The sequence below is a fragment of the Heptranchias perlo genome, chromosome 13 (genome assembly GCF_035084215.1).
Source record: "Heptranchias perlo isolate sHepPer1 chromosome 13, sHepPer1.hap1, whole genome shotgun sequence".
NCBI lineage: Eukaryota > Metazoa > Chordata > Chondrichthyes > Hexanchiformes > Hexanchidae > Heptranchias > Heptranchias perlo.
The window spans coordinates 59,074,433-59,100,525 of record NC_090337.1 but is presented as its reverse complement, the minus strand read 5'-3'; the positions used below and the strand labels follow the sequence as shown (position 1 = coordinate 59,100,525).

General features: G+C 43.6%; 1 protein-coding gene across 1 annotated transcript in view; it reads right to left on the bottom strand.

Moving 5' to 3' along the window:
* The window catches only part of LOC137331631 (serotransferrin-B-like), a 67,195-nt gene that overhangs the window by 25,034 nt on the left and 16,068 nt on the right, over positions 1-26,093 (bottom strand). The window contains exons 4-9 of the mRNA XM_067995558.1: positions 25,832-26,014; positions 19,501-19,645; positions 18,986-19,041; positions 8,600-8,772; positions 6,254-6,431; positions 3,006-3,142 (exon numbers count right to left, since the gene is read on the bottom strand). Of these exons, the coding sequence (XP_067851659.1) occupies positions 3,006-3,142; positions 6,254-6,431; positions 8,600-8,772; positions 18,986-19,041; positions 19,501-19,645; positions 25,832-26,014 (872 nt within the window). The remainder of the gene's footprint in view (positions 1-3,005; positions 3,143-6,253; positions 6,432-8,599; positions 8,773-18,985; positions 19,042-19,500; positions 19,646-25,831; positions 26,015-26,093) is intronic.

The following is a 26,093-nucleotide window of genomic DNA, read 5'->3' as shown; positions in this document are numbered from 1 at the left end:
TAATGGCCTTATTAACCTACGTCGCTAGTTTTAGTGATTTGTGTATCTGTACCCTCAGATCCCTCTGCTCCACCACCCCATTTAGACTCTTATTTTCTAAGGAGTATGTGGCCTCCTTATTCTTCCTACCAAAATGTACCACCTCACACTTAGCTATATTGAAATACATTTGCCAATTACATACCCATTCTGAAAGTTTATTAATGTCTTCCTGTATTTTGTCACAGCCCTCCTTAGTATTAACTATACACCCAAGTGAGGGTTGAGTTTCTGGGAAATGAGGAAGAAATTTTAGTAACATTAGTAATTACTGGTAAAGAAGCAACAGAAACGTTTAAGGCTCTGAAAGCAGAGAGAAAAAAAAACCTAGGACCACAAGGCCTGCACACAAGGGCACTTAAGGAAATAGCTGAGGAAACTGGTCAAGTTCTGGTGGGGATCTTAAGGAAATCATTAGAATCTGAAGTTGTATCAAAGGGTTGGACAGAAGGGAATGTAACGCTTATCTTTGAAAAGGGCAAAAGAATTGTCTTGGAAATTACCAGTGAGCCAGACAGCTGTCATGCGTAAGATTTTAAAGGCTATCCTGAAGAAGGAAATAATGAAACACCTAGCCAGTGTGATGCAATCTGGGAAAGTTGGCACGGCTTTACAGGAGGAATCTCATGCTTGATAAACCCGCTAGAATTCTTTTAAGACATATCAGATCTTGTGGATAAAGGAAGCTCTGTGGACATTGTTTATCTAGACTTCAGTAAGGCTTGGGATACAGTGTTGTATAAGAGGTTGATCCATAAAGTAGAAAAGCACAGAATACGTGTGCAGTTAATGAAGTGGATTGACAATTGGCTGCATCAAAGAAAACAGAGTAGTCGTGCATGGAGCTGTGCCAAGAAAAAAAAGACTTGCAGTTACATAGCGCCTTTCACGACCTCAGGAAATCACATAGCGCTTTACAGCCAACGAGACACTTTTGTTGTAATATAGGAGCGTCGGCCGACTTCAAAGTCAGTGAAGATAAAATGCTGCTGATGAGAATGGGGCGGCCTCAGATCAGTAAGTGGAGTTAGATGATTTTAACCCCTCCCACGCACTTTTCCCGCCAGGTGGGAAGATTAAAATTAACCCCTCTGTCTCTGTCATTTGGATCACAGAGTCACCTACATTCTATCTGTCTCTAGATTGGGATGGCCCCCTTGCCTGCTATTTCCCTGCAGCTGGAATGGCATCCTTGCTGGTCTGCCTCTGCCATTGCAATAGCCATTATAACATGTGCTTGCTTATAATGTGGTAGAACTTTTAGATGTATAAACTGTTAGCTGTACATTGTGTTAATTAAGGTATTTGAGTGAGGCTTGCTCTGCTGCTATAGGTAGAATACAGTCATTATGTTGTGTTGTTCTACTGTAATAAATTTCATTTCTCTCCTTGTATGTACCATGTCCATATATGCCTATGTAAAATGAGCATTGGGGTCCTCCAGAGTCTTGAATGGGGGAAATTCAGTGGTGTGAGCCACAGACCCTCATTCCACTTTACTTCACCTCTTGATGGGAGAGTGTAGACTCTTCAGCCTAGATTCAGTGATTCCACATACCCGACAGGGAAGCCTTGCTTGAAGGAAGACTGGGTTGGAGATAGCGCTACCATATTGTAGCACCAATTCTCTGACCTGCAGTCTTCTCTGCTGGGAGTGCCGAATTTCTGTATATGGGCAGGTTGGGATCTTTGTGTATGAGAAGGTCCAGGGTTTTGTGTGTGAAAAGGTCTAGATTTTTGGGCATGAGGCTAAGTTTTTGCTCATGTGGGGGTCTGAGTTTGTGTGAATGTGGAGTTTGTATTTTGGATTTTTTGCGTATGGGGAGTTTTAGATTTTTGTGAATAGAGGGGTTAGATTTGTGTGTATGGGAGTGGATCTTTTTATATATGGGGGGTTGGATTTTTTATGTACAAGTTGAATTCTTTGGGTCTGGATGTTGGATTTTGTGTGTGTGGTGGTTTGAATTTTTTGCGTATGGGTTGAGGTGGATTATATATGTATGGGGAGTTTCATTTTTTATATATGGGGAGGTTGTTTTGTTTATGTTATGTGAGAGGTGGTTTTCTTGTTATGGGTAGGCTGTTTTTTATGTCGTTGTCAATGGGAACCATGCACAGTATTATCAACATTCTCAGATCCCGTGATCTTGGAAATACTGGCTGGGATTTTTCCCTTTTACGGAATCCACTGCAACTTCGGTGGGGTGGGAGTTGCACCTTTCGGAAAGGCTTGATCAATTCTTCAGGGAGGCTCACGGCGGCGGGATTCTCGTTTATGGGGGCCACGACACAAAGTAGCTGCGATGGGCATCGGTGTAACGTAGCATGACCAACAGCCCAGGGCCCCACCTCAAAGTTTCTTCCTTTTAAAAAAATTGCTCCAAACACTTTAGCCTATATAATCAATCACCTTCAATCAATTGCACAGGCTAGGATGACCCTTTAAAGTTTAAAAGATCCACCAGCACCACTGATAACAGGAATGCACCAGCATTTTGAACACCCAGAGTTGCAAATGATATATACCCAGCATTTACATGTCTTTGGAATACGCTCGCCCATGTTAGGGCAGATGTATTTCTATGTCCTTTGTCACCAACAGTGGAAAAACCCAGACGTGACAAAGACACTGCAGAGCAAGTTTTACTTAGTATCTAATCCATACTATACCTGAGGTGGGAGTGTTTGATGGGACAGTGTAGAGGGAGCTTTACTCTGTATCTAATCCATGCTGTACTTGACCTGGGAGTGCTTGATGAGACAGTGTGTAGGGAATATATTCTGCATCTAACCTGTGCTGTATCTGACCTGGGAGTGCTTAATGGGACAGTGTAGAGGGAGCTTTACTCTATAGCTATCCCAAGCTGTACTTGACCTAGGGTCAAAAAAAATGGAAAACTGTTCCATTTGTTAACATTAACTTGATAAACATGAAAAATGTTTTGTAAAACATTGCTGTCATTTACCATAATCTGTTTGATGCAGTCCTCAGCGTTGAGGCCCGTGACGCAATTTACTGCCGTCCATCTGTCACATTTCCGTTTTTCAAGATCACCAATGGTACACCAGCGTATCTTGTCACGACTCAAGGTACTGCTGTCATCTACAACACAAACATTTTGAATGGGTTTGTTATCCTCCTCTGATAAACTATAATTTACAGACTGGAGCAGCGTTTCAATCGGTGAGTCCCTGTATAAACAGTCTGGTAATACTGCATGAATTGGACAACCTCAGAGATCAAGCATCCTACAGCACAGCAAAGGAACAGTGAACTGCATCGTCTCCCAATGGCCCCATTGGTAAAGGCACCCCCAACTGTGAAACTAGATTATAAAATGTATAAGATCCCAGGTTTCACTATGCTGAGTTAGCAGATCTCACTCAGTGTGGACAGTAGACTGACTTCAGCACCCCTGGACTAGGCAGGTGAAAAACTAGCCAGGTCCACACTGAATCTCTCACCAGTGACCCCTGTCAGAAAGTGTCCTGGTGTGGACATCATGTGAAGACAGGATCGGGCTAGGCTGCTAAACCCTCAACAATTGAAGAGCCTGAATACACTCAAGGGGGTCAGTTTCCACAAGGGTTGTCCTGCTGGCCTGCCGTAACTTCGGCAGAAGAGCCGCAGAAATACTGCAAAAACAGCGGACCAGCATATATGTTGTTTTTACGGGGTTTCTGTGGCTCTTCGGCCAAAGTTAAGGCCGATGAGCGGGAGAATCCTTGTGGAAATTAACCCCCTCGGTATCTGGACTCACAAATGAAAAATGGCCTTTTAGGTGAGAGACCAGAGACTGCACAGCCTATGGAATCAGATCCCAGCAAGGAATCAGGAGAGGAGGGGAGAAAACCAGCAACAAAAAAAATCAAAATGTTGGTGGATAATTCACGTTGTATTTTCTTCATTGTAAATATAATACCCATTGGAGAGGGGATGATGAATTAATTAGGTCTTAAAGTTTAACAGATATCTGGGAGTAATTGAACATGGCACCATAAACTACAAGACCAAACCATGAGTAAGTTGTAACCATCGTCTGAATTACAGAATGAGATTACACCTGGAAATCCTGCCAGCCATACAGGCAGCAGCTACCCAGTAAGTACATGCAGCTCCTTTTCTTCTTGCATTGAGTTTGCTGCGTGCTGTCAGGATAGACCCAATGTCAAGGTTACCTGTGTCGACTGTGTGTTCACCATCAACTAACAATGGTACACTGGGACCTAGTGCAGCCATGTTACAATGGGATTACATACAATCCACAGTGTGTTACAGCCTGGTGTATGTTATATGCAGGATGGCATACAAGCTCATGTGTGATATTTACAAGCTGGTATGTGCTGTACACAGGATAGTGGACAGGCTGGGGCATGTTATACAGAGGACAGCAACTAGAGTAGGACACTGCATTGTATTTCACACAGGGTAAAACATCTTGCTTTTTAGATCCTTTGTATTGTCCTCACCCTTTATAGTCAGAGAGAGTGTTGGCATGAGCTGCTCTTTTATATCTCCTGTCAGTGGTGCAGGATGAGATTGAAATGTGACTGGCGAAAAAGTATTCTTACAGTCCCCTCACTCAGAGAATGAGGCACAACTTAAAAAGCACAAAGAGGGTAAAGACTGTGAATATAAACTGAGGGCAGTTTTCTATTAAGTGTATATAAGGATCATTAAAGTCAATTTTAAAAATCCAGTCTTTTCCCCAAACATTTTCAGCTTTTATTTTCAATGTAAAGAAATGGGAAAAATCAGTAAGGAAAAAAAAACTGAACCCCCAAAAATATGGGTAAATTTAGAAAAATATAGTACAACAAAACAATTACTACTTGGAAAATCACTAAAACTCAGAAGCAAGCAAGAGACTGAGAAAAGGTATAATCAAGCTGAATTACAATCCATAATTATTTACACAATTCATAGACACCACTTTTGTGGGTCTCATCATCAGACTTGCATTTAAGCCCTTGGAGTGTTTTAAAAAAAATTAAAAGTAAAACTGAAGAATCAGTATTTACTGTTATAGATCCAGCCACTTACCTGCCACTATGATGATGGTATCATAAAAACTGTTGGAGGTTATGCACAGGGGAACAGTTGGTGTGTGATTGGTGACCTCAGTCTTCTGGGCACTATCAATGTGGTAACTGTATCAGTGCTCTGCTGTCCTTGCTCTTTATCTAACTATGAATGAAAGACTATTTTCTGCAGTATAAAGAATACTGTCCTCACTGCAGTACCTAAAGATGATCCGGGTCTCCTTAAAAAATCCAAATTGAACAGTTTTCATTTCTTGCCTACCAAAAAATTTGAGTCGAGTGGTTTTCAGCACACAGCACAGATGCCCGTTCATCTCTCGACCCCATTTTTTGGTAAGAAAACAATGAGAAATTCGGGGCGGGAGGGGGAATCAGTTTTGAAAAAATTGCAAGAATTTATCAGTGGCGATGGTTGAAACCTGGTTTTAATAACCCTAAGTATATAACTGGTCAGGCATTGTTGGTTAACCAGCGATAGCCTTCTCAATATGATACAATTGGGAGAGTATGCCCTTCAGTGTGTTGCTAACAAATTTAGCTGCTGGTTTGGAGCACGTGAATACACAAGGAATTGAGCACAGAATTGAGCACAGAATTTCTTGTACACACTCACTTTGAGTTACCACATTACTACTTTTATTCTGAAGTAGAATTCAACTCCAGAGTATAAGGTGTTGTGTAATTCAACTCAGAGTTAACACTCCACATATCCACTCGGTCACTTACTCACCTCATCAGCCAGTGTGACTCCAAGATCATGTCTGGAGTCCAATCCACCTTTGATTTGTGGCACTTGTGTCAGGTAACAGAGGAGTGGCCATTGTACTGGTCATGCTTTGTGTTTTGGATTCCACTCCGCTCTCCCCATCACTCTGTGCCAGCATCTCTGTTCATTAGGGTGAGAGAGCTATAACGTCACATCTTTTTTGTGATGTATGAGTTCATGGAAAAGCTATAGATCATGCCCACAGAGTTTAATCAAAATCAAACGTCACTTGAGGCTGGGATTTGATCTTGGGCCCTCTGAATCAGCATCCAACAGTCCACTACTGAAAGCTCTCAAACATAACATAACAATTTCTGATCTGGAGTGGAACCAAGATGAACAAAGGTAATTCCAGTGCAAACAAAGCATCAGTTACTTTTAATTCTCACCAAAGCAAACTCCTACCTTTCCTAATAGCCTTTATAGCATTTGCATATTCATTGCCGAGATACAGAAGGTAATTTGTTTCTTTGGGAAGCTGAATCAGCTCTTCCGTTGAGTCTTTAAACATTAAGTCGTGCCGTCCATATTTTATTGAACTGAAGAGTTTAAATGTTCCCTTGCTCTTTGGTCCAAATCTTTTCTGTAAAACACAACATTCGGAAACCCAGTGGTGTTTATATGAATCCTCTTAAAACTCAAGTATTAAACAAAAACTTTTTAAACTAAAAACCATCAATTATCATTCAGTTAATAACTTGCCTGGAGTGTCCGAACATGATCTCACCCATCAATGGCAGCAGGAACACTTCATCCAGCCACATTTTCAATATTTTAATTTGGCACCAGCACTTAGAGGTACCTGGCTCTCTATTAAGTCTCTACTACAAACTAGGCCCTGAACCAAGATCTGAATGCTCCCTGGCTGAAAGCAGACAATCCTGACTCACGCCTGCTTGAGGAGAGCATTTTCTGATGTCTGCAACAAGCGCAGCAAACTCTTAACAAACTTTCAGAAACTATTTGAAGCTCTGAAAAAGAGAGCAACTGACCTAGACCAACTCCCACAAGCTCACCGTGGAGTAGTTCTTTTACATTGCTATTTCTAGTCGTGTTAGTAAACAGCTTACAAAAATCTAAAAGTGACTGCCCAGTAGGGAACATCAGTGTGAAATTAAATAGAAAGCTCAATGCCTTAGTTTCTAACTAGAAGTCAAGATATCTAACTGGTTTCTTGTTACAGCTTCAGGTGAACAGGCATTGCTTTGTTTAGGGAACAGTGGATGGGCCAGTGAGTGACAGCAATGTCTTTTCAGCTCTGGGGACCTGGGTTCTGATCCAGCCTACACTAAGGAGATGAAAATCGCCTCTCTCTGAAGCCTATAAGAGGGTTAAATGAAATGACCCAGGGCAGTTTCAACCCAGTTCATGGTGGGTGTATGTCCATAGCATAAACTGCCCATAAGTTACAGAAAGCAAAGCCAACAAGTTACATTGGGTGGGATATATCTTTTTCTCATGTCCTTAAAAGTAAACCTACAGAAATAACCACAAGATGCAAAGAGAGAATTCTGGGCAAGGACCTTATACTTGATCTCAGTACATTCTGAATGATATTTGATCTGTGAATTTTGAGTGATATTTGTCCTATGGATTTTGAGTGATATTTTATCTCAGCATGCATGCATACAAAAATAGCAGTCAGGTAAACAGCAGCTGGTCCATTAAGGCTGTTCCATATCATCATGGTGCAACTGAGCATCATGACCTCCATTGCCTCCCACCCACCCACATGGTCTGAGAGAAGCGAAAAAACAGAGAAAGAGCCCTAGACCAATTCAGGGGGTAAAACTGTGGGAAATTCCTCTCCAACCCCCAAAGGTAAGCAAAACATGATTCAGGAAACCAGTGATCATGAGGCACATCACTCAATGCCCCACCTACATATCGTAAAAACTCTGTTATTGGCCATACTTAGGAACTCGTCCAACTCCCTTTTGAATCCTTAGTGTGCGAACTGGCATCTTGTTCCAAAGGTCAGTGACCCTCTGCGAAAAGAAAAGCTTCCTAACATCTAACCTAATTCTATTCTTTTGCATATGCCCTGTCCTCCCAAACCTATCTGACTCAAGTAGTTATCCATGGGGACAAGAGTCTAATCCCTTCATTATTTTAAAGACCTCAATCAAATCTCCACACAGTCTACACTTTTCTAAAGTAAAAAAGACCCAGCTCTCTAAACATATTGTGGAAACCTATTGTGCTGTCTGAGGAGGATAGAATGAAGGTTAACGCAGTCAGCAAAACAGAGTAATAAAGAGACCACTGTCAGTTTGGTTCAGTGGTAGCACCCTAGCCTCTGAGTTAGAGATTGTGAAATCCAACCACATTCCAGGACTTGAGTACATAATCTAGGTTGCAGGAGGTGCTGTCCTTTGGATGAGATGTTAAACCGACTACCCGTTCAGATGGGCTTAAATGTCCCATGGCACTGTTCAAAGAGCAGGGAGTTCTTCTGGTATCCTGGTCAACATTCATCCCCCAACCAACACTACTGATGACAGGTTAACTGGCTATTCATCCAATTATTATCTGTGGGATCTTGTCATGTGCAAATTGGCTACCATATTTGCCTATCACTGCATTTTATTCCATGTAAAGTAAATCGGGATGTTTCTGAGAGATTTTATAAGGCAGTACATGTTACAAATCTTTCTTTCTGGAGTCCCATGTATCACATCCAAGCTAAGAGTGTTTAGTGTTGACACTGAGTGATGGGCGAAAGGTTCCAGTCTGCAGATGCTAGCATACCTGAGCTATTGAAAGGAATCTCCAAATTGCCTGATTCTTCTCATCATCAACTTCATCGCTTCTCACCACCACTGCATGAGCTGGCACTCTTGCCCAGTGACAGTCCTTATAATCATCAATGTTCTTTCTGGTATTATCTGTGCACAGGAGCTTATAGTTTTGCTTCTCAGCAGCTAAGAACAATGCAAAAAAAAATATCATCAGTCAGACTTGTGCACTCTTCCCACCCTCTGTTCCCGTCTCAGCTCAGATACTACAAGTTATATATCAGGGTTTTGTAAATATAAAATTACAGTGTCTATGTAATTATCTGTGGTGGTGGCACAGTATATTACAGGCCCAACTCACTGAAAGTATATCAGAGACCCAACACGCTGACAGTGTATGAAAGACACAGGCCCGACACATTGGGGTAGATCTTCACTACCAGGGCAATAATCTAGTGGAGCAGATCTCCCCCAGCACGTTCACCCCACCACAGCCCCACCCCCCCCCCCACCCCGTTATAGAACCCACCCGATTTTCATCCCATTGATTTCCCACTGGGAAGCCGCTGTGGATACATAATGACCCCTGACCCAGGAAACTGCAGGGGTCATGGCGGAGGTTATACCCCAACTCTGTAGGGGTGGATTCAGAGAAATTCAGGTTAGTTTATCACAAACCTCACATGCTGACTCAGTTGGGTAGATTTTCATCCTTACCACCTGGGCATCAAGCACTGCCAAGGTGAAATGCAGAAAGGAAAATCAGGTAGCCAAATCACACCCAGGTAATGCTTAATGCCCAGGCAGTAAAGACTAAAATCTACCTCAGTGTATCACAGACCCCACATGTTCTCACAGTGCATCAAAGACCCAACATAAGAACAAAAGAACATAAGAAATAGGAGCAGGAGTAGGCCAATCGGCCCCTTGAGCCTGCTCCGCCATTCAATAAGATCATGGCTGATCTGATCCTAACCTCAAATCTAAATTCATGTCCAATTTCCTGCCCGCTTCCCGTAACCCCTAATTCCCTTTACTTCTGGGAAACTGTCTATTTCTGTTTTAAATTTATTTAATGATGTAGCTTCCACAGCTTCCTGGGGCAGCAAATTCCACAGACCTACCACCCTCTGAGTGAAGAAGTTTCTCCTCATCTCAGTTTTGAAAGAGCAGCCCCTTATTCTAAGATTATGCCCCCTAGTTCTAGTTTCACCCATCCTTGGGAACATCCTTACCGCATCCACCCGATCAAGCCCCTTCACAATCTTATATGTTTCAATAAGATCTCCTCTCAGTCTTCTGAACTCCAATGAGTAGAGTCCCAATCTACTCAACCTCTCCTCATCCCCGGGATTAACCGAGTGAACCTTCTTTGTACTGCCTCGAGAGCAAGTATGTCTTTTCTTAAGTATGGACACCAAAACTGTATGCAGTATTCCAGGTGCGGTCTCACCAATACCTTATATAACTGCAGCAATACCTCACTGTTTTTATATTCTATCCCCCTAGCAATAAAAGCCAACATTCCGTTGGCCTTCTTGATCACCTGCTGCACCTGCATACTAACTTTTTGATGTTCTTGCACTAGGACCCCCAGATCCCTTTGAACTGCAGTACTTTCCAGTTTCTCGCCATTAAGATAATAACTTGCTCTCTGATTTTTCCTGCCAAAGTGCATAACCTCACATTTTCCAATATTATATTGCATCTGCCAAATCTCCGCCCACTCACCCAGCCTGTCTATATCCCCTTGTAGGTTTTTTATGTCCTCCTCACTCTCTACTTTCCCTCCCATCTTTGTATCATCTGCAAACTTTGATATGTTACACTCGGTCCCCTCGTCCAAATCGTTAATATAGATTGTAAAGAGTTGGGGACCCAGCACTGACCCCTGCGGAACACCACTGGCTACTGGTTGCCAGTCAGAGAATGAACCATTTATCCCAACTCTCTGCTTCCTGTTAGATAACCAATCCTTCACCCATGCCAGAATATTACCCCCAATCCAATGATTCTTTATCTTGAGCAATAATCTTTTATGTGGCACCTTGTCGAATGCCTTCTGGAAGTCTAAATACACTACGTCCACTGGTTCCCCTTTATCCACCCTGTACGTTATGTCCTCAAAGAACTCAAGCAAATTTGTCAGACATGACATCCCCTTCGTAAAGCCATGCTGACTTTGTCCAATTAAATTATGTTTATCCAAATGTTCCGCTACTGTCTCCTTAATAATAGACTCCAAAATTTTACCCACCACAGACGTTAGGCTTACTGGTCTATAATTTCCAGCCTTCTGCCTACTACCCTTTTTAAATAAGGGTGTTACATTAGCAGTTTTCCAATCTGCTGGGACCTTTGCCGAGTCCAGAGAATTTTGGAAAATTATTACCAAAGCATCCACAATCCCTACTGCCACTTCCCTCAAGACCCTAGGATGTAAGCCATCAGGTCCAGGGGATTTATCCGCCTTGAGTCCCATTAATTTACTGAGTACCAATTCCTTAGTGATTTTAATCGTATTAAGCTCCTCCCCCACTAGAGCCCCCTGTTTGTCCAGTGTTGGGATATTCTTAGTGTCCTCTACCGTAAAGACTGAAACAAAATATTTGTTCAGCATTTTTGCCATCTCCATGTTTCCCACCATTAATTTCCCGGTCTCATCCTCTAAGGGACCTACGTTTGCCTTAGCCACCCTTTTTCTTTTTATATAACTATAGAAACTCTTGCTATCTGTTTTTATATTTTTTGCTAATTTATTTTCATAATCTATCTTCCCTTTCTTAATCAATCCTTTAGTTACTTTTTGCTGTCTTTTGCTCGCATAGTGTATCATGGACCCAACACATTGGTACAGTGTATCACAGACCCAACCTAACTGACACAGTATTACAGATGCAACATGTAAGCACAGTATAGCACAGTCCTGACACTATGGCTGTGATATTCTGAGTTCTGCGAGCCGGAAGTGACCCCACCAAAAATTCCAGGCTCAGCTCATCTGAATAATGCTGGGCAGGTCATGGTCATGAATCCCACAAGTAATAGTGCAGAAGCGCCAACGAAGGCCCAGAAAACATGGGGCGGGAGTCAAAGGATGGCAGAGTGTGACATAATCTAAAGGCAGCCTGCTCCTAAAGGTGAGTGGCCTCATTCCTAAACTGGCAGGAGCAAGTGGCAGGAAGAGAAGAGGCAGCTAATTTTACAGACAGTGAGTTAGAGTGTTTCTTAAGTAAGATAAGGCTGAGAAGGGTGATAAAGGGAAAAAGACTAAAAACTGTATTGAAGCAACCTGGAAAGAAGGGGCAGTAGCTGTTAGTCGAATCTTGCTGACCACCTAGGACACCTCTGCAATGCAGAAAGAGGTTGAAGGACCTGAAAAGGGTTCTCCAGCCTGAACACTGATCAATAACCATGGAATCACAAATCACAACGACAAATGTATATTTCATGTCATAAGTGTTCAAGTACTAATCCCTTGGCTGTAATTGAGAAAGAAATTACTTTCTCACCTGAACCACTCCATCATCCTTCCCCACATGTACACGTTTTTCATCTATCATTTCAATGTTCTCATACATTTGCCATTCTTGCATTTCAGAAGGTGAACGTTAACACAAATGGAAAAGGAAGGGTAGGAGAATGTAACACAGCGTTGAAACCATACCCTCCTCATGTGGGAGAAGAATGCCCACAATGCTGCAAACAAAGGGCTATAGGCGGAGGACTAGGGAGCATCTGTGAGTGAAGTCCCCACGAAGAGAAGGCTATGGAGATGCTGGGCACCAATTCATCTCAGGAAGTGAGAGATGGTGAAGTTGAAGTGCCTGCCATTAAAGTGGGTCCCTTCTGAGCAGATAGATGTGACTCTTGTCTTTATGTTGCTGTTTCTCTCCTGCTCCCCTTGAGAAATGAAAACTCCACGGGAAAAATGATCCATCTGTAGCTAACTAGAGAAGTTAAAAGTAGTATTAAAAGAAGCCTACAGTGTTGCCAAAAAGAGTAGTAAGCCTGAGGATTGGGAGGGTTTCAGAAATCAGCAAAGGATGAAATTGATAAAGAGGGAGAAAATTCAATATGAGAGTAAACTTGCAAGAAATATCAAAACAGATTGTAAGAGTCTTCTACAAGTATGTAAAAAGGAAGAGATTAGCCAAAGTAAACATGGGTCCCTTAGAGGCAGGGACAGGAGAAATTATAGTGGGAATAAGGAAATGGCAGAGACGTTAAACAAATATTTTGTATCTGTCTTCACAGTAGCAGGCACAAAAAACATGCTGGAAATAGTGGGGAACCAAGGGCCCAATGAGAGTGAGGAATTCAAAGCAATTAAGATTAGTAAAGAAAAAGTGCTGGAGAAATTAATGGGACTAAAAGCCGACAAATCCCGTGGACTTGACGGCCTACATCCTAGGTTTTTAAAAGAGGTGGCTGCAGAGATAGTGGATGCATTGGTTTTGATCTTCCAGCATTCCCTAGATTCTAGAATGGTCCCCGTGGATTGGAAGGTGGCAAATATAGAATCATAGAATGGTTACAGCACAGACGGAGGCCATTCGGCCCATTGAGCCCATGCTGGCTCTCTGCAAGAGCAATCCAGATAGTCCCACTCCCTCGCCCTTTCCTTGTAGCCCTGCAAATTTTTCCCTTCAAGTACTTATCCAATTCCCTTTTGAAAGCCACGATTGAATCCACCTCCACCACCCTTTCAGTCAGTGCATTCCAGATCATAACCACTCACTTTGTAAAGAAGTTTTTACTCATGTCGCCTTTGGTTCTTTTGCTAATTATCTTAAATCTGTGTCCTCTGGTTCTCGACCCTTCTGCCAATGGGAACAGCTTCTCTCTATCTACTCTGTCTAGACCCCTCATGATTTTGAACACTTCTATCAAATCTCCTCTCAACCTTCTCTGCTCTAAGGAGAACAATCCCAGCTTCTCCAGTCTATCCACGTAACTGAAGTCCCTCATCCCTACCACCATTCTAGTAAATCTTTTCTGCACCCTGTCTAAAGCCTTCACATACTTCCTAAAGTGCGGTGCCCAGAACTGGACACAATACTCCAGTTACGTCTGAACCAGTGTTTTATAAAGGTTCATCATAACTTTCCTGCTTTTGTACTCTATGCCTCTATTTATACAGGCCAGGATCCCGTATGCTTTTTTAACTGCTTTCTCAATCTGTCCTGCCAACTTCAAAGATTTGTGCACATATACCCCCAGGTCTCTTTGTTCCTGCACCCCTTTTTGAATTGTACTATTTAGTTTATATTGCCACTCCTCGTTCTTCCTATCAAAATGTATCACTTCACACTTTTCTGCATTAAACTTCATCTGTCACGTGTCCGCCATTGTACCAGCCTGTCTATGTCCTCTTGAAGTCTGTTACTATCCTCCTCACTGTTCACTACACTTCCAAGTTTTGTGTCATCTGCAAATTTTGTAATTGTGCCTTGTACAACCAAGTCCAAATCATTAATATATATCAAAAAAAGCAGTGGTCCCAGCACTAACCCCTGGAGAACACCACTGTATACCTTCCTCCAGTCCGAAAAACAACTGTTCACCACTACTCTCAGTTTCCTGTCACTTAGTCAATTTTGTATCCATGCTGCCACTGCCCCTTTTATTCCATGGGCTTCATCTTTGCTGACAAGCCCATTATGTGGCACTTTATCAAACATCTTTTGGAAGTCCATATACACAATATCAACTGCATTGCCCTCATCAACCCTCACTGTTACCTCATCAAAAAACTCAATCAGGTTAGTTAAACACGATTTGCCTTTGTTAATCCATGCTGGCTTTCCTTAATTAATCCACACTTGTCCAAGTGACTGTTAATTTTGTCCCAGGTTATCGCATTCTAAAAGTTTCTCCACCACTGAGGTTAAACTGACTGGCCTGTAGTTGCTGGGTTTATCCTTACACCCTTTTTTGAACAATGGTGTAACATTTGCAATTTTCTAGTCCTCTGGCACCACCCCCGTATCTAAGGATGATTGGAAGATTATGGCTAGTATCTCTGCAATTTCCACCCTTACTTCCCTCAGTAACCTAGAATGCATCACATCCGGACCTGGACTTATCTACTCTAAGTACAGCCGGCCTTTATAGTGCCTCCTCTTTATCAATTTTCAGTCCATCCAATATCTCAACTATCTCCTCTTTTACTGTGACTTTGGCAGCACATCTTCCTTGGTAAAGGCAGATGCAAAGTGCTCATTTAGTACCTCAGCCATGCCTGCTGCCTCCATGTGTAGATCTCCTTTTTAGTCCCAAATCAGCCCCACCCACATCAATATAACCCCGCTATTCAAGAAAGAAGGGAGAGAGAAAACAGAGGAAGGATATATTTGCCTTAGAGGGGGTGCAACAAAGGTTCACTAGATTGATTCCTGGGATGAGAGGGTTGTCCTATGAAGAGAAATTGAGTAGAATGGGCCTATATTCCCTGGAGTTCAGAAGAATGAGAGGTGATCTCATTGAAACGTATAACATTCTTAAAGGGCTTGACAGAGTAGGTGCTGAGAGGCAGTTTCCTTTAGCTGGAGAGTCTAGAACTAGACGTCATAGTCTCAAGATAAGAGGTCAGTCATTTAGGACAAAGATGAGGAAAAATTTCTTCACTCAGAAAGTTGTGAATCTTTGGAATTCTCTGCCCCTAAGGGCTGTGGATGCTCAGTTGTTGAGTATACTCAAGACTGAGGTCGATGGATATTAGGACACTAAGGGAATCAAGGGATATGGAGCAGGAAAGTGGAGTTGAGTTAGAAGACCAACCATGATCTTATTCAATTATGGAGCAGGCTCGAGGGGCCATTTGGCCTACTCCTGTTCCTATTTCTTATGTTCTTCTGTTCTGCTTCTAACTCTCACTTTCTCTTTTTTTCTGCATCGCTCTCCCTAGCTTTTTTGCTTCTCTCTCTATCCTCTTTTGCTTTACTCTCTGTTTTTTTTTAATCTTCCTCTCTTCTTTCCTTTCAGGTGAGAGGCTAGTGTGGCAGGGAAAGGAACCACCAACGGCTGCAATCTGCATTCAGGATAGGGATTATGGGGAAAATATTAACCTCAGCAGCTCCCTTCCAGACCCCTCCCCTCAATCACTCCAGCTTCCCCCCATCTCCTTTCTCCCATCATATCCTCCACTCCTTCATCTTTCCACCATCCCATTCACTCAATTCCCATCACTACCCCTACTTCTTCCCCTTTGAACTATCCGTTACAATCACTGTAACTTCCCCTCCCCATTGTTCCACTATCATGTACCTCATAGTTAGCTTCTATTCACTTCCCACTCACTCTCACTTGTTCCACCAAGGGCAGATGGCGAGAGGCCTGAGGCCCTCTGACTCTCAATATATTTCCGTCCTGCCCTTCCCTTCCAACCCTCCCCTTCCTATCTATTTCCCCAAAAACTTTAGTTCCTTTAAAAAAGAAAACAAATTAGAATGAAGAAAGACATTGCCTGTCTGCCTCTTTCTATCTGTATGTCTCTTTTTCTCTGTCTCATAGGTGGTGGCAATTAAAATTTCTGTTTCACAGCTGTAAGAAATTAACTTTTCTAACTGTCAACAACACAGGTGAGATAATTAGTTGGCTTTAAAATTCAAGGTTTACAATATAATGAAGGGACTAATGTGTTGGTGTAAACAAATCATTTCCACTGGATAGGTTAGGGAGGTCCAGGGGTCACACTTACAAGTTACATAAGGACAAAACTAGGTTGGATGTTAAGCGGTTCTTCTTTTCCCAGAGAATAGTAAACCAGTGGAACAGATTGCCAGCTCGTGTGGTGACCGTTGATTCATTTTATGTCTTCAAGAGCGAGCTGGACCTGTTTCTGTCTGGGCCGGAGATCATGTCGTATAAGTGGTGGGTACCCCGTAATATAGTCAGTGTCAATGTGATCTCCTGGACTAGTTTTGATCGCCTAGAGGGTCAGAGAGGAATTTGCCATTTTTTTCCCCCTAATTGGCCTGGGTTTTTAATCTGTTTTTCTGCCTCTCCCAGGAGATTACATGGTTCCGGTTGGGAAGGGAGTGTCTCTATTGTGATGCATAAGGCATGACGACTCTGTGGGATAGGCTAGATGGACCAGCTGGTCTTTTCTGCCTGACATTTCCATATGTTCATAATTCACCCAGTGTGTTTTAAAAATTGAAACTAGCATTAAAATGGAGAGATTCACTCTTGCTTCCTGTCTCCCTTCTCTATCAATCACTCTCCCTGACCCCAGCCTCTCTCTCTCAGTTTACTACACTTTCTGAGGTTTATAGAACATAAGACAAAAGTTACAACAGGTGTCTACACAGAATTTTTTTTTCTCACACACACGCAGAGCTTCTCTGTTAAAAAAGCATTCAGTATAAATTTTACCTTAATAAAGTTTATGAAATCTGTCCAGTTATTTTTCAAAATTATCTGAAGAAAAACCAATGAGCAAAAGCTACCAGAAGCTGAAGAAAAATACTTCATCAGCACATCCGACTGAATGGCGTTGAAGCACCCTGGAAACATTAGATACATTGCACATGCTGACACTGCACAATCCAAATTCAGTTCACAACATCGCAGCTCTGGGCAAAAATATCAAGTCCAAACCCCAGGCTTTTGAGAGAGACTGAGGCCTTCAAGTAAAAACTTTAACAAAGACATTAAAAGACACAATGAACAACTCTATGAATAAATTAAATCATGTTACTGTGAAATAAGTAATTCTGTGAATTAAAAAAAATTGTTTAATCCCTTATTTTGGACATTGTGGGGGTTATATTAGATAACCCCCAAAACCGGGCGTGGGAGTTGCGGTGCGCGATTAGCCCGCGCCCGCTCATTGACATAACATTCGTGCTGCCTGGTGATTTACTTGATTGCTGTGTTCAGCCAGGGCTACCTGTGCTGTTGAGTGGCTGCTCATCAGCAGGGGGCCTAGATATCACGAGTGGCTAGCATCACTTTAAGGCAGCCTGCACCTCTTAAAGGGGAGGTGCACTGTGGCTGCAGGAAGTGGTAGGAGTCAATTAGGAAGTGAATATGTGCTTCAATGTAGTGCAGCATGGTGATGATGGGACCTCCGGAATTTTTAAAGACCAACAACTGGGCTGCTCAACATTTGCAGGATTCTGATATTTGCAAAATATAAGATATGGGTCCGCACGGAGTCTGAACGGAGATCAGACATCGCACATGTAAAACACAGATGCAGGTCCCGTCCCAACGTTTACAAACTGTTGAGTTATATTAAAACATTGAATAAAGGCTGTGCACTACTAAATCCCACATCATCCAATCACCAATCTGAGTTTATACCAGGCCTGCAAGAGAGCGTGCACTAAGGTACTCTGCTGATGCATTAGAGGCCTTGGCGCTAGAGGTAATCAGAAGGAATGGGAATCCTATATCCACAGGGGGGCCAAGAGTCCCTCCAGACATATGCTCCTGAGGCAGTGGGAGGCAGTTGGGGACGAAGTCAATGCCAGGCGGATAGCACCACGGACATGGATTCAGTGCAGGAAGAAGTTCAATGCTTTGACACAAGTGGTCAAGGTGAGTGAGGTCAATTGTCACGTGGCATCTCCTACCAACTGCACCACTAGCCGCATCCACTGCTGCAAGTACTACGCCCCCCCATCACCCACATACCAACAAACTCTTTCAATCAGCACTCAACTCTTCCAATCAGATGCTTCCTCTCACCCTCACACATTACCACTGTTACAAGCCACACACCCACAACTCACAGGTCACACACACTGGCACTATTCAACCATGACAGCCACATCACCCAAACATCTTGCAGAACACTCATCGACAAACATCCCGCTTTCTTGCAGGAGAAGGTGGCGCATAACAAGAGGCAGCAAGTGGCAGTGGCTCCATGGAACTTGAACCTGCTGTCCTCTCTCAGGATGACAGCATTCCTGTCCCACCCCTGCCACTCCGTCAGTGCCCTTGCTGATGCCTGCCAGCTAGCCAGCCCACCCACTCCCTGTAGAGTACTGAAACTTTATTATAGGAACATAGGAAGATAGGAACTGGAGTAGGAAATTTAGACCCTCTAGCCTGTTCCGCCATTTAATAAGATCATGGTTGATCTGTGACCTAACTCCATATACATGCCTTAGCCCCATATCCCTTAACAGCTGCTGAAAAATTTTCAAATAAAAAACTTTCAGAGAGCATTTTAAGCAATTTGTGGAGAAAAGTCACCCAGTGGCCAGATTGTATAATTACAGAGTGACGGATTTAGAAAGGCACAACTCATTATAAATGTTGACAAAGTTGACTCAAAAGTGTGACAAAACGTGGCAAAAGGAACAAAAGTTTTGTAGACAGGACGTATGTGCAAAACTAAGATTTTTGCTGAGATCCAGAAAGTTTGTACAGATTCACCTACCTGGCACTGTGGTATGTTTCACAAAGGCCACTTCTCCAGCATCATCCTTCAAACACCTAGAAAGAAATAACCACTCCAATCAGTTTACCATAAAGAACAAGTCTCATCCCCCAATTTAGAATGTCACAGGGGCTTTGTCACCGGATAAATCTTTTACAAGAATCTCCAGCGGGTTTCGACATAGAACAACATGCAATCAAGAAATTTAATCTGCTATTACACCTTTTTATATTTAATTCCAAAGAAATAGAAAAATAAAAAAATTTAAATCATGATTTCAAAACTTCACACTGCAGCAGATCCAAAGCCCATTATCATAGACAAACCCTCCGCTGTACCATAAACAAACCCACCACAGCATCATAAATAAATGATGCGTCATTAATATTAACCAATAGGAAGGAAAGATTCAAATTTGTCTACAACTAAACCGCATCCAATCACCAGAGGAGTGGAACGTGCTGTCTTATGTAAAAATTTGATGATTTCAGGCTTCAGAAACAAGGAATACCTACTGAAATGCTCCTGAATAATCATAGTAGGGCTCAACGTGTGATCGATGGCAGTGATTTTTTCCTTTTCCTTTACATAGCGCACACAGCTTAGGCAAAGTAGCAGGGGCACCTGGGACACAGCTGGAGGAAAAGAACTGTGCCACAACTGGAAAAAAAGTGGAAATTAATATGCAATAAGTGAAGGAGGAGACTCCTCAAGGGAGATTTTCCTGAGACTGCATCCAATAGCACTGGATTACTTGGGCACAGCGAATATCGAAAAATTAGGCATGTTGGGAGCGTATGCCTGTAAAGGAAATCGCTTGATTTTTTTTCCCATTGAAATTAATTGAAGGGTAATCAGGCAGATTCCTTTATAGGCACGGGCTCTGATGTGCCCAATTTTCTAATATTTGCTGCGCCCAAACGATCCAGTGTGCCTGGGCACAAACCCCAGCAAAATCTCCCTTTATCAGTAGATAGGAAGAGCTCAGAGATTGGTCAATGAAAGATAGAATTACAAAGGAGAAAGTAACTTCAGCAAAATAAACACAAAGGCGCTGAAATTACACCATGGGTTACTTCTGTAAGAGCACTTTATGTATTGCTATGAATTCCTTCTTTTTTAACAGTAAATGGGATGATGTATATGTCACAATAAGAGAAGAGGAACTACCATATAATGAGATTAAAAGGTATGTAAAGACAAACAACAAAATACTGTAGTTGCTGCAAATCTGAATCAAGAACAGAAAATACTAGAAATATTCAGTCAGGCAGCATCGGTAAAGAAAGGAAAAATGTTGATGTTTCAGGCATAACCCTTCGTCAGTTTTTTTTTTATTCGTTCATGGGATGTGGGCGTCGCTGGCGAGGCCGGCATTTATTGCCCATCCCTAATTGCCCTTGAGAAGGTGGTGATGAGCCGCCTTCTTGAACCGCTGCAGTCCGTGTGGTGAAGGTTCTCCCACAGTGCTGTTGGGAAGGGAGTTCCAGGATTCTGACCCAGCAACGATGAAGGAACAGCGATATATTTCCAAGTCGGGATGGTGTGTGACTTGGAGGGGAACGTGCAGGTGGTGTTGTTCCCATGTGCCTGCTGCCCTTGTCCTTCTAGGTGGTAGAGGTCACGGATTTGGGAGGTGCTGTCGAAGAAGCCGTGACGAGTTGCTGCAGTGCATCCTGTGGATGGTACACACTGCAGCCACTGTGCGCCGGTGGTGAAGGGAGTGAATGTTTAGGGTGGTGGACGGGGTGCCAATCAAGCTGGCTGCTTTGTCCTGGATGGTGTCGAGCTTCTTGAATGTTGTTGGAGCTGCACTCATCCAGGCAAGTGGAGAGAATTCCATCACACTCCTGACTTGTGCCTTGTAGATGATGGAAAGGTTTTGGGGAGTCAGGAGGTGAGTCACTTGCCGCAGAATACCCAGCCTCTGACCTGCTCTTGTAGCCACAGTATTCATGTGGCTGGTCCAGTTAAGTTTCTGGTCAATGGTGACCCCCAGGATGTTGATGGTAGGGGATTCGGCGATGGTTATGCCATTGAATGTCAAGGGGAGGTGGTTAGACTCTCTCTTGTTTGAGATGGTCATTGCCTGGCACATGTCTGGCGCGAATGTTACTTGCCACTTATCAGCCCAAGCCTGGATGTTGTCCAGGTCTTGCTGCATGCGGGCACGGACTGCTTCATTATCTGAGGGGTTGCGAATGGAACTGAACACTGTGTCAGTTCTGAAACTTCAATATTTTTCTGTATGTAAAGACAATGTTGTAAAAATAGGTGGCTCCAGTCTGCCCAAGAGAAACTTGGAATTCATGAGTTACTCTGTAATAATATTCAAGGTTTACCTTATCTATACCATTTAATATTTTATATAATTCAATGAGATGCCACTTTAGCCTCCTTTCTAAACTGTGGAGCTTCAGTTTCTCCAATCATTCCTCACAGTTCATCGCCTTTACACTGTGAATCATTCTTATTGCTCTTCTCTGCACCTTCTTCAATCCCTCTACACCCTTTTTGTAACATGATAACCAAAACTGAAGACCAGACTCCAGGTTTGACCAGTGCATTATAAAGCTTTGGAAGTGTACATATCCCGTCACAAATTCAAATTTTTTGCAATTTGATGAGGGCTGTTTAAAAATAAACAGAATTTGAATGATGCGGGTATTGGGGAGGGGCTGCACGGGGTCTTTCCCATTGACTGATCAAGTCAGTTACAGCACCTCCCCCTGCCCCGCTTCCTCTCAGCACTGCCATGCAGGTTTGATTTCTTCTTCCCACAGAATTTTAACTGGGGTCCAGCTCCCTGTCCCATCTCCCACTCTCACTGATGCTGTAACAGTCCCAGTCCGATTCCTCCCACTCTCACTGATGCTGTAACAGTCCCAGTCCGATTCCTCCCATTCCCACTCCCACTGATGCTGTAACAGTCCCAGTCCGATTCCTCCCATTCCCACTCCCACTGATGCTGTAACAGTCCCAGTCCGATTCCTCCCACTCTCACTGATGCTGTAACAGCCCCAGTCCGATTCCTCCCACTCTCACTGATGCTGTAACAGTCCCAGTCCGATTCCTCCCACTCTCACTGATGCTGTAACAGTCCCAGTCCGATTCCTCCCACTCTCACTGATGCTGTAACAGTCCCAGTCCGATTCCTCCCACTCTCACTGATGCTGTAACAGTCCCAGTCCGATTCCTCCCACTCTCACTGATGCTGTAACAGTCCCAGTCCGATTCCTCCCATTCCCACTCCCACTGATGCTGTAACAGCCCCAGTCCGATTCCTCCCACTCTCACTGATGCTGTCACAGTCCCAGTCCGATTCCTCCCACTCTCACTGATGCTGTAACAGTCCCAGTCCGATTCCTCCCACTCTCACTGATGCTGTAACAGTCCCAGTCCGATTCCTCCCATTCCCACTCCCACTGATGCTGTAACAGTCCCAGTCCGATTCCTCCCACTCTCACTGATGCTGTAACAGTCCCAGTCCGATTCCTCCCACTCCCACTGATGCTGTAACAGTCCCAGTCCGATTCCTCCCATTCCCACTCCCACTGATGCTGTAACAGTCCCAGTCCGATTCCTCCCACTCCCACTGATGCTGTAACAGTCCCAGTCCGATTCCTCCCACTCCCACTGATGCTGTAACAGCCCCAGTCCGATTCCTCCCACTCTCACTGATGCTGTAACAGTCCCAGTCCGATTCCTCCCACTCCCACTGATGCTGTAACAGTCCCAGTCCGATTCCTCCCACTCTCACTGATGCTGTAACAGTCCCAGTCCGATTCCTCCCACTCTCACTGATGCTGTAACAGCCCCAGTCCGATTCCTCCCACTCTCACTGATGCTGTAACAGTCCCAGTCCGATTCCTCCCACTCCCACTGATGCTGTAACAGTCCCAGTCCGATTCCTCCCACTCCCACTGATGCTGTAACAGCCCCAGTCCGATTCCTCCCACTCCCACTGATGCTGTAACAGTCCCAGTCCGATTCCTCCCACTCTCACTGATGCTGTAACAGCCCCAGTCCGATTCCTCCCACTCTCACTGATGCTGTAACAGTCCCAGTCCGATTCCTCCCACTCTCACTGATGCTGTAACAGTCCCAGTCCGATTCCTCCCACTCTCACTGATGCTGTAACAGTCCCAGTCCGATTCCTCCCACTCTCACTGATGCTGTCACAGTCCCAGTCCGATTCCTCCCACTCTCACTGATGCTGTCACAGTCCCAGTCCGATTCCTCCCACTCTCACTGATGCTGTCACAGTCCCAGTCCGATTCCTCCCACTCTCACTGATGCTGTAACAGTCCCTGTCCGATTCCTCCCACTCTCACTGCTGCTGTAACAGCCCCAGTCCGATTCCTCCCATTCCCACTCCCACTGCTGCTGTAACAGCCCCAGTCCGATTCCTCCCACTCTCACTGATGCTGTAACAGCCCCAGTCTGATCCCTCCCACTCCCACTGCTGCTGTAACAGTCCCTGTCTGATCCCATCCACTCCCACTGCTGTTGTAACTGCACTGATCCAATCTCTCCTGCTCCCATTGTTACTCTAACAGCCCCACTCCAATCCCTCCTGCTCCTACTACTGTTGCAATAGCCCCAGTTGATCCGGCCCATTCGAACTGCTGCTGTAGAGATCCAGCCCACCCTCTGGTCTTCTTAGTCAGCAGTCCCATCCTGGTCCCATCAGACCTACTTCTGGTTCAGGAACCCACTTTTTTCAAATCCCGTAGCCTCCACACAAACAATTAAACACAAGAGACAAATACAAAGAGACAGAAGTAAGAAATAGAAGTTGGGGCAAAAGAAGAGAGAAGGAAAAGATAAAGAGAGAGAAGCATAAGAGAGGAAAGAAGCAGAAAAGGAGAGTGATTGAACCAGAAAAGAGACATGGCAAATGAACCAGAAGAGAACCTAAAAAGAGAACCAGGAAAGCAGAGGAGAAAGGAAGAGAAATAGAAGAGGAGAGGAGGGAGGGAGAGACAGACTGACAGACAGAAGAGGTGAGCAGAAGAAACAGAATAGGAGAAAAAGAAAAACAGGGAGATGGAAGGATACAGCAAGAGAAAAGAGGGATATACAGAGAGGAAAGAGAAAGAGACACAAACACAGAAGGAAAGGAAAGAGAGAGTGGAGGGGAGAGAAAGGGAAGGGAGAAAGAGAGGCAGAAGAAAACAGAAAAGTGGAAAGGAAAGAGGGAGAGGAAGAAAGGAAGGAGGGGAAAGTGGATGGAGGGGGAAGAAGAGGGGAGAGAAGAGAAAGGGAGAAAGTAAAGGAAGAAGAGACAGATACAAAAGGTAAAATGAGAGACACACACAAGATGGAAAGTGATTGATAGAGACATACAGAAGGGAAACAGAAGGAAATGGGGAGAAACAAAAGGAACAGAGAGAGATATAGAAAAGAAAGCGGGAGACAGTATATAAAATCAGAATATCGACAGGGCATACTGGAAATTCAGGAGCACGCTGCCCCCAATTTTCAAACTATTTTGGTCACAAAATCATGTATGCCCAAATTTCTGATATGACCTGCCAGCCAGCAAGGCTCCCTTCCCTTCAGTGCAGGTTTGTAAAATTACCCCTGCACTGTACTGTTCTGGCTACTCATCCTAGACTTCCATTAGTTTTACAATTGCTCTGCCATATTATCTACATATTGCAAATGACAGGTGTACTGTCACTTCCAGGTCTCTTTCTGCATCTCCTTTTGCTAATTCTATTCCATTCATTATATGTTTGCCAATGTGTAACATTTCACATTCATCAGAATTAAATTTAATTTGCCATCTACCCAACTGCATGACTGATCTAAATCCCTCCACAGAACATGAAATGCATATTCTATCTCTACTGTTCTCCCTATTTTAGTGTCAACTGCAAATGTGATGAGCTTACAAGCCATTTGTGTAGATTAGAAACTCAGAGGGGTCCAAGGACTCCACTGAGCATCTGGCCCCCAGTCTGACATACTCTTTGCATAAGTACTCTCCATTTCCTTTCTTTTAATCAACTTCTTCTCCTATATCGTATTCTAATCTAGATTCCCATGGCTTTTAGTTTTAGAAGTTTTTCATCTAAAATTTGGTCAAAAGCTTTCTGAATGATCAAATAAATTGCACTGTAGAGAATTTCTCTATCTGCTTTATTTGTAACTCCTGTTCCCAGCTCTGATTTCCATTATTTCACCTGTTACAGATATTGGATTAATGGGCCTGTAGTTGGCTGGGTCACATTTGCCACCCATTTTAAATATAGGAACTATGGGAGAGATGTTTAACTGCTGGCTATCCATCTCTAAACTGAAAAGCAGGCGACTGCAAGTTGACGGTCTGTCGGGAACCTTTTGCACCCATATGTCAGCCTAAATCAACTTTCACGCAGGCTTTAAAAGGACACTCCAGCCCAAAACAGGCAGGAGGCTGTTTAATTATACAAATGGGGGAGGGGTTCCTATGCCTGTTGTAGGACCCGATTGCAATTTTGAAAGAGAAATAGGCGGACCATACACAGCACAGGACAGTCCCATTTCTCCAGGTCTAAACGGCAACCCTGAAAATGATCGCTGGAGGCCTCTCCAAAAAGATCGCTGGAGGTTTTTTTAAAAAATATTTTTGTGGGACCAGGAATGCTCCTCTGTGCCCCACAAAAGTATTCCAGGTCTGCTGCCGGTCTCCTCTCAAATTCCCCTGGCATCTGCCTCCCTCCAGACAGATCTGGTCTGCCTGGTATTAGCAATCTTTTTCCAGTTCATTTTTTATTAATAGCTTTGTTATTTTCACTGACCCAGTTTGAGCACAACCACTGTAAAATTTCTGATAAAAGAAAGCAAGACAGACGTTACATTTTTCAACGGGGTCCTCTCTGTTCCACGTTCCTAGATTGTGCTCCAGAATAGTTCCCACTGGGATGATCCAGCCAGCAGATTTACCCAGGCCAGTGTGGCAGGATTTCTTACCCCTCAACTCATTGAACCTAAAGTTGCTTGTTGACTTTACCACTGCTACAGCATAGTAGCAAGACTCCCCTGTAACACACAATGCACCGTCAGTCATGTCTGAATCATTAGAACCATCAGAAATCTCATTTCCAGTTCATACTCGATG